This window comes from Astatotilapia calliptera, chromosome 5, assembly GCF_964374335.1.
Source record: "Astatotilapia calliptera chromosome 5, fAstCal68.1, whole genome shotgun sequence".
Classification (NCBI taxonomy): domain Eukaryota; kingdom Metazoa; phylum Chordata; class Actinopteri; order Cichliformes; family Cichlidae; genus Astatotilapia; species Astatotilapia calliptera.
Genome location: NC_137426.1, coordinates 33,706,890 through 33,715,808, shown reverse-complemented (window position 1 = coordinate 33,715,808; position 8,919 = coordinate 33,706,890). Strand labels below are relative to the sequence as shown.

Genomic DNA, 8,919 nt, shown 5'->3' with positions numbered 1-8,919 from the left:
GCCATATCGCGCCATCGGCCCCTCTGGCCAACACCAGTAGGCAAGTAGGGTAAAGTGTCTTGCCCAAGGACACAACGACCAGGACAGAGAGCCCAGGGATCGAACCGGCAACCTTCCGGTTACAGATGCGATTCCCAACCACCTGAGCCACGGTCGCCCACAAGAAACCACCAAACAACTGAGTTATTTTTACCCATCGGCCAATCCACCAGCTTTCATTGTTTATACCATTACAACAACAACGACAACAACAAAAAAAACAAAACAAAAACACCCATAAAAACGAAAAATCACCATCGGCCCACCCAAATGCCCGGTATGCCCAATGGCCAGTCCAGCTCTGGTTTGCTATACTTGTGGGGACAGACAGCCTTCGTGGGGACCAGAATTTGAAGGCATTTTTAAGACTCAAAATGTGGTTTTAGTGTCAGGGTCACAATAAGGTGATGGTTAGGTTTAGGCTAAGGGTCAGGGTTAGGTAGAGCTGGGCGATATGAGATTTTTTCATATCACGATATGTTTTTTTCATTTCAGGCGATAACGATATCTATCACGATATAAGCCAAATAACTATATTTGTAAGATTTAAATGTGCCTGTTACTCCCCTCGAGTCGTAATAAAGCTCAACTTGTTCCTTGTGTTTTAACTGACATTTATTTCGGACAGGAGGATTCTTCGACATGCCTTAACTTGTAATGATGTCCAACCACAGCCGATACAATGCCGTCAGAACTAAAAAGAAATACAAACTTAAATGAATATTCTTAATAAAGCCCCTAAGCATTATATATGGCGAAACATTCCAACAAAACAATCAATAAAATACACATTACACCTCACACTGCGGTAATTGCACTAGAATATCACGCAACACTAGCATATTTACATACAACGAAAATAAACAAAAGAAAACATTTACCTCATTGGCCTCACTCAAAGGGAATAAAACTTTAATCCTTACATCGTGGGGAGGTCCAAAAAAGGCACTCTTTTATTTATCTTACTATTTACTATCTTACTGTGGACGTGCAAACCTCGTGGCTCGTCTCAATTAGCTTGCTGAGTGTGCCAGCCAAAAATACCCTCTTAGCAACAACAGACGGAACTATAGAAAAGGTTCCTATCTAATTGCACAATTAGTAAAAATAACACATTTAAACATATAAATCCAATGAACAAAACATGAATTACTATTGATTTATTTCTTAATATTTCAACTACTAATTGTTTCAACCTTACATATCTAATAAAATGAACTTAAATGCGAGAGTTGCCTATGACGGCAGCTACACTCCCACCAAATCACTTGTGATTTCCACCTATGAACTTATGAAATGTAAACTAATCTGCTTCTAATAGTGTCACAGTCTTGTGTATAGGTCTGTCAAGTAGAACTGGTTTACTCAGTCTCTTTCCATGGTCATCTAACAATGAGTCACTCATTAACAGTTGTACTTTGCGTATACATCCATCTTCACTCGGGTGTATGGCAACAACTTCGGCCAACTTACAGTCGTTTCTTGATGCTTGGTCATCTTGTACGATCACTATGTCATTGATCTTTGCATTTCTGTTTGTTTTGTGCCACTTCTGGATCCTCTGCATCAAGTTTCCCCACTGTGACTTCTTCGTGGGGAAGTTTCTCTTGCCAAAGAAAACTTGGACCACTAAACCAGTTGGAGGTAATGAGGTCTTTGGCCTTCAGTCCGCGCGAGGCATGGTCTGCTGGATTGAGATCTGATACCACAAACTTCCATTGCATCGGTTGAGTGCTTTCCTTAATACGCTGAATGCGATTTGCAACGAAAACATGGAAACGTCTCGCATCGTTGTTGATATATCCCAAGACAACTTGAGAATCTGTCCAGAAGAATTCTTGAGCATCTTCTAGCTCCAACTCTGCTTTGAGCATGTCACTAATCCGCACTGCTACAACTGCTGCAGACAGCTCCAATCGTGGCACCGTAGTAACCTTCGTGGGTGCTACTCTGGACTTGGCAAAGACAAGAGCGCAGTGGACTTGTCCTGCTTCACTGACAGCTCTCAGGTACGTACAAACACCATACCCTGAAACACTTGCGTCTGAGAAATGGTGAAGCTCGTACTTCTGAACTGTTTGAAAATCTTTTGGCACGTAACATCTGTCAATTTTGACATCTGCTAGATTTTTTAGATCCAACAACCAGGACTCCCACCGTGACTTCAGATCGCTTGTGAGTGGTTCGTCCCAATCTGCTTTCTCTCGACACATTTGCTGTAGTATCTGCTTCCCAAGTAGAACAAAAGGTGCCACAAAGCCAAGTGGATCGTAAATAGAGGCTACTGTGGACAACACTCCTCTTCTGGAAAGTGGCTGCTCGTTCACAACTACTCGAAACTGGAAATAATCCGAGTCGATGCACCATTTGACACCTAGGGCTCTTTCAATTTGTTGCTCGCCCAGTGACAAGTCCTTTCTTACTGTTTCTGCACAATCTTCTTCCGGTAGCGAATTAAGCACTTGCTTACTGTTTGAAACAAACTTGTGAAGTCGCAAGCCTCCTGTGCTGCAAAGTTCCTTTGCTTCCTTCACCAAACAAATTGCCTCTTCTTCTGAGTGGAAACTGATAAGACCATCGTCCACATAAAAATTTCGCTCAATGAATCTTATGGTAGCTTCACTGAACTTGCCTTGACCTTGTGCAGCAATATACTTGAGACCAAAGTTCGCACAGGCAGGGGAAGAAGCAGCTCCAAACAAGTGTACGCGCATGCGATAGACAGATGGAGTAGAGTTGAAGTCTCCATTGTCCCACCACAAGAAGCGAAAGTAATTTTGATCTTCTTCTCTGACTCTGAATTGATGAAACATGCGCTCAATGTCGCACATCACTGCAACTGGACCTTTCCGAAATCGGCACAGGACCCCCACTAGAGAGTTGGTTAACTCTGGCCCTGTAAGCAGGTAGTCGTTCAAGGACACCCCTCCGTACTTTGCTGAACAATCAAACACCACTCTTATTTTGCCAGGCTTTTGAGGATGATACACTCCATGGTGTGGAATGTACCAGGCAGGGCCTTTGTCCAGGTCTACAGAGGGAACTCTTTCTGCATCACCACGCTCTATAGTCTCTCTCATGAACTCTGTGTAGTCTTTGTGGTATTGCTTGTCCTTCTCAAATCTTCTCTTCAAATTTTTGAGTCTGTGTTCTGCACAGCTCCGGTTGTTTGCCAGACTTGGTCTGTCTTCCTTAAATGGCAAAGGTAACTCACAGTGTCCATCTGCTTTCATCTTCACTCCTTCTTCCATTATGGAGATGAACCTTAAATCTTCTTGTGAGAAGTGTGAATCTTCCACCTTTCTTTCATTGAAGTCGGACTCGAGCACTTTAATTACATCTGCAGATGTGACCACCTCTTTGACTTGTGTGCGACAGACGTATTGCACTTCTTTGACCAACTGCTCAGCTGACTGATTGGGTGTCACTTCCTTGACAATGATCTTGTGGCTACATCCTATGGCATCCCCATAGTCAACACATGGATTAGCTCCTCCAACTATTGTCCAGCCAAGGTCTGTTCTTTGGGCAAAAGGTTCATTATCTTTTCCCGCCACAACTTCTCTGGGTACCAACACTTGTGAACAATTGTAACCAATGAGCAGGCCTACGTCACATTCAATCAGTGGAGCGATTTCTTCAGCCAGGTGCTCTAAGTGTGGCCACGCTCTTGCTGTCCTTTGTGTGGGAATATGACTCAAATTCGCAGGAATAAACTCTCTTGTGTATGTCACAGGAAGAGGAATTCTCCTTGAAGAAGAGAAACCTCTGACCTGTAACCCAGACAGCCTTTGACTTGGTACTAAAGTGTCTTTAGAAGACATTGTCGAGAGCTTTAACTGCACACATTCCTTCTCTGCATCCAGAGCATCTGCCTTTTCCTTCAAGACGAATGTCGTGTCACTTTGGCTATCAAGAAGAGCATAGAGAAGAATCTCATGTTCAGGATTGCTTGTTGTGGATAACCAAACTGGAATGATTGTAGATGTGAGATTACTTCTGTCACTTTGAATCACACGGTTTGATATTGCTTCACTTGGTGCTTCCTTGGGTTTGGTTTCTCTACTCTCTTTATTGCCTTCCATCTCTTTCATTTGTGGTTCCTTGTCACTTTCCTTTTCTTTCCTTTTCTTTGAGGTTTTGTCTCGTTCCTCATGCAAACATGTCGGGTGTTTCCCTTTACATGTGTCACACATCTTTCTCTTTTCACATTTCTTTGATTGGTGTCCAAAGCCTAGACATCCAAAGCACAGTCCCTTAGTTTGCACAAATTTGACTCTTTCACTCAAGACCTTGTCCATAAACTTCCTACATGTGTGAATGCTATGATTTGAGTTTTCACAAAACACACATTTTTTTGTGTTGGACGTCTCTTCTGCAGCACTCACTAGCACCGTTGCTCCAACACTTCTTGTCTTGAAAGATTTCATTTTCTCTGAGTCACCTGCTTTGAGTGCATGAAGCGATGTTACTGGATTGCACGCAATCTTGGCTTCTCTCGCAATGAAGTCAACAAAGTGGCTAAATGTTGGAAAAGAACCATCTTGTTCTTCAATTTCAATGACCTTTCGATTCCATCTTGCTGACAACCAATCAGGTAGCTTGCTTAGCATTCTCTGATTCTCATTGCAGTCATTCAAAACTTCAAGACCTTTAACCTGAAGCATGGCCGCTTCACATCCTCTGAGAAAATCTGAAAATTCTCGAAGTTCAACGCTATCCTTGTTCCCAATCCTTGGCCATGATGTCAACTTATCTCTGAAAGCTTTGGTGATTACAAATGAACTTCCATATCTTTCCTCCAAAATGTTCCATGCTGAGTAATAAGCACGCTCTGTTCCCAACAGAAAATAACTTTCAACAGCCTTTCTCGCCGGTCCTCCAACATACTTGTGAAGATAGTAAATCTTTTCATTCACTGGGATGTTCTTTCTGTCTATCAGCATTTGAAACGACATTTTCCAATCCTTGTACTTGAGAGGATCTCCGTTGAAGACTGTAGGTTCTGGTACTGGTAGGCGACTTATGTGAATGGACTCAGCTAGAGCTTGGGCCAATGTTGTGGTACTATCTTCCTGTTTGCTTTCTCTTGGTTGTGACCTTAAGTTGGCTTGTGGCATATCAAACGGCTCTGCATTTGCATTAAGTTGCGAATGTGCAAACTGATTCATCGGTTTAGCTGTGACATTTCTCCGTTTGCTCCTTTCGTGCAGAAGGTCTGATATTTCTTCATCTGAGCTTCCTTCGTCATTGTACACTTTCAAACGTGCTTTAGCAGCATTCATTCTCTTTACTGTTTCTAGCCTTTCAAGCTCTCTTCGCTTTTGCTCTAAGGCCTTCTGTTTCTCAGCATTCTCTGCTTCAAGGATTTCAAGTGCCTTTCTTTCACTTTCCAATTCCTCCATAATCTTCAGAGTTGCTTCAGTAGCCGCAAGCTCTGCAGCTGCTTCTTGCCTCTTTACAGACAACTTACTTGAGCTTCTTGATTGCCTGCTATTCGAACCTTTGGATCTTTGAGAGGCGGCAGAATTGAATGCTGATCCTATATCACTCCAGTGAACCAATCTCTCAGAAAGTTCTTCGTCTTCTTCTGCTGCTAATTTTTCTTGAGCTAGCTTTATCATCTTTTGAGAAACCGCATCACAGGTGTCCACTCTGCGGCGAGTGTCTGCATCAGGAGTTTCATGATTGCGCAGTTCATCATAAACTTGTTTCACTTCTGCCGAGGTATGTTCAACTCGGCCGATAAGCTCTTTAAGTTTTGCACTAACAGGTTCTTCAAGTGCCTTTTTGCCTTGTTTTGCAACAACTTTCCACATTTCATAACTGACTTTGAAGCGAGCTTGAAGCTTGTTCACCTTTTCATCATGTAGTGCTTGGCCCCTTTCAGTGAACTTCTTAACTCTTTGACTTTTCCTCAAACTTCCTTCTTTAGTAGCTTTACTTGTGCATGGTTCTGGCAAACTTTCTTGCTCTGCAAAAGCTTCTTGCTGCTCCACAGCTTCAGTGTCACAGCCTTCTTGCTCCATGTCACAGACAGTCAAAGGTATTGTACTACACTCAAGTCACCTAGGTCAACTTAAATACGTGAATAGTCACCTTATGAAGCACCTAGGACCTTAAATTGCTTTACTTTAAAGAGTCAACTTAAACATATGTCACAAACTCTTAAACCAAAATAGTAAATTGCTCTTCACTTGTAGTAAAACAGAAAATAACCTTCAATGTCAAACAAAATACTATAATGTGACCTTTAAATATCTAATGCAGTCTTAAAATAAGCAAACCCTTATAATCAACTTAAACGTACCTTAATTACAGTTACTTAGCATAAACAACAATAACATGAGCTTAAACTTTTACTCCAAACCACCACACTTCCACTTTTATTGCTTGACAGAGTCCCTTTAAGATGAGCTAAAGAAATCTACTCTCCACATTTAACTTGTATAAACGTGTTACTTCTTTGTAGCTTAACCAAGCTGCACCGCTGGACTCTGGTTGCTTTATGAGATGTCTGTGTGTGTGTTTGAGCGTCTTTGATGCTTGAGAGAGACGCGAGCTTAATCACGTGACCCGGCGCGCTGTCGGCTCGGCTCGGCTCAGCTCCGCTCCCACTCGGCTCAGCTCCGCTCCCGCTCGGCTCCGCTGCAGCAGACCTCTTTCTCCTTCTCTCTCCTCCAGCACGAAGCAGGCTGAGTTCTGACTGTTACTCCCCTCGAGTCGTAATAAAGCTCAACTTGTTCCTTGTGTTTTAACTGACATTTATTTCGGACAGGAGGATTCTTCGACATGCCTTAACTTGTAATGATGTCCAACCACAGCCGATACAATGCCGTCAGAACTAAAAAGAAATACAAACTTAAATGAATATTCTTAATAAAGCCCCTAAGCATTATATATGGCGAAACATTCCAACAAAACAATCAATAAAATACACATTACACCTCACACTGCGGTAATTGCACTAGAATATCACGCAACACTAGCATATTTACATACAACGAAAATAAACAAAAGAAAACATTTACCTCATTGGCCTCACTCAAAGGGAATAAAACTTTAATCCTTACATCGTGGGGAGGTCCAAAAAAGGCACTCTTTTATTTATCTTACTATTTACTATCTTACTGTGGACGTGCAAACCTCGTGGCTCGTCTCAATTAGCTTGCTGAGTGTGCCAGCCAAAAATACCCTCTTAGCAACAACAGACGGAACTATAGAAAAGGTTCCTATCTAATTGCACAATTAGTAAAAATAACACATTTAAACATATAAATCCAATGAACAAAACATGAATTACTATTGATTTATTTCTTAATATTTCAACTACTAATTGTTTCAACCTTACATATCTAATAAAATGAACTTAAATGCGAGAGTTGCCTATGACGGCAGCTACAGTGCCGTTGCTCACAAGTAAAATGTGAAATAATCAGCAGCTTGTTTTTATTTAAATATTTATTTCCCATAATAAGTTCAACAGGGTAGATGTACTTAAGGAACATGAGACTTTTTCAGATAAATAAAGGCAAATATTGCAAACTACACAAAAGGCAGCCGCTAAAGCGTTTAAGTTTCAAAATAAGACAAACGAAACAGACTAAATTGTCAATTCCACTTAGAAACAAAATATTAATTCTAAAAATAAATCTTAGTTTGTTTTACAGAAGAACAGACAAAACTGACTAACTTTTGTCAATATCAAATAAACTGAGAACTAAAAGGAAATTCTCAATCTCTCCTTGTTGTATAGCTGAGCTTTTCAAACAGTTTTAACAGTTACTTTAGTCTGACAAAAGCCGAATGACGAATTAGCGCTTCCAGTCAGAGACTGAGGCTACGTCCACACGTACACGGGTATTTTTGAAAACGGAGATTTTCCGTTTTCGTTTTAAAAAATAATCCCGTCCACACATAAAGGCAGAAATGAAGGAAAACGCTGCTATGAACATGCCAAAGCAGCAGGTGGCGCTAGATTCCTAACCGTGCCTAAATGTTGGCCAATCAGAAGTCTAGAAGCCTCGGTGGGAAAAAGTAAACAAAGCTGGGGCATAGAAGCAGAACCGAGTCGTATGTGTGGAGGGACAGTAACTGTGTGTATATGTAAGCATTTAAACACTGCAGAGAGTAGAATTAACAGTATTGTAGAAATTCATTTCACTGAAACAATAACGTGGCGCACAGTGTGACGCATGCACCAGTTTATTGTATTTCCAGACTTGCTTTCGGCACAATTTACAGTGCACGCTACTCTATTTTTGTCAGACTTGAAATAGCCGAAATACCTTCACACTACGGAACTTCTATGGCTCTTCCGTTTGACAATCTCTCCGGCATTGGAACCATCATCTGTTTTCTCTTCGGTCACGCTCGGTTGATTTTTCTAGTCGGCACACTCATTTCCTCCATTACGCGCTGGCTCCATTACCCGCTGGCTGCTTCCCAAACAAACACACGTGCGGCTTGGCACTTGTGCTGTACGTAACAAGTCACGCGACGTGACGCTGCGGCCGTGACGCTGCGGCTCTGCGCTACTTAATTTGGATTGGCTGACCTTTTTTTTTTTTTTTTTGAGGACAAGAGCGGCGAGGTCTATCGCGATAGCTTAATTTCTCTATCGAGTAAAAGTTATATCGCGATACATATCATTATCGTTCTATCGCCCAGCTCTAGGGTTAGGCATTCATTTTTGATGGTTAGGGTTGGGGTAAGCGGCTAGGGAAAGCATTATGTCAATGAGATGTCCCCACAAGGATATAAATACAAGCATGTTTCCTATTGTTGCTTTAGTGTCTGACCAGAAATCTGAGGCCTTAATTAGCCTATCGCTGATTAAGCTAGTGAACCTGATAGCCGATGTACACAGCATCCAGATAT

General features: G+C 41.7%; 1 protein-coding gene and 1 long non-coding RNA gene across 3 annotated transcripts; both read right to left on the bottom strand.

Annotated features, from left to right (window-relative positions):
• Positions 1-636: 636 nt before the first annotated feature.
• Positions 637-4,451, bottom strand: LOC145428976 (uncharacterized). 2 transcript variants are annotated; one of them, XM_080302127.1, is made up of 2 exons: positions 921-4,451; positions 637-733 (listed from the first exon to the last, which is right to left on the bottom strand). In XM_080302127.1, exon 1 carries the CDS (start codon positions 4,338-4,340, stop codon positions 1,554-1,556), a length of 2,787 nt encoding a protein of 928 aa, XP_080158253.1. In that variant the 5' UTR covers positions 4,341-4,451; the 3' UTR covers positions 637-733; positions 921-1,553. The 2 variants fall into 2 exon arrangements, with proteins under 2 accessions (XP_080158253.1, XP_080158254.1); XM_080302128.1 differs by having other exon boundaries at positions 637-690.
• Positions 4,452-6,786: 2,335 nt separating this feature from the next.
• Positions 6,787-7,442, bottom strand: LOC145428977 (uncharacterized). Its single transcript, XR_013909338.1, has 2 exons — positions 7,071-7,442; positions 6,787-6,883 (listed from the first exon to the last, which is right to left on the bottom strand). It is a non-coding gene; the product is annotated as an uncharacterized LOC145428977 (long non-coding RNA).
• Positions 7,443-8,919: the final 1,477 nt, after the last annotated feature.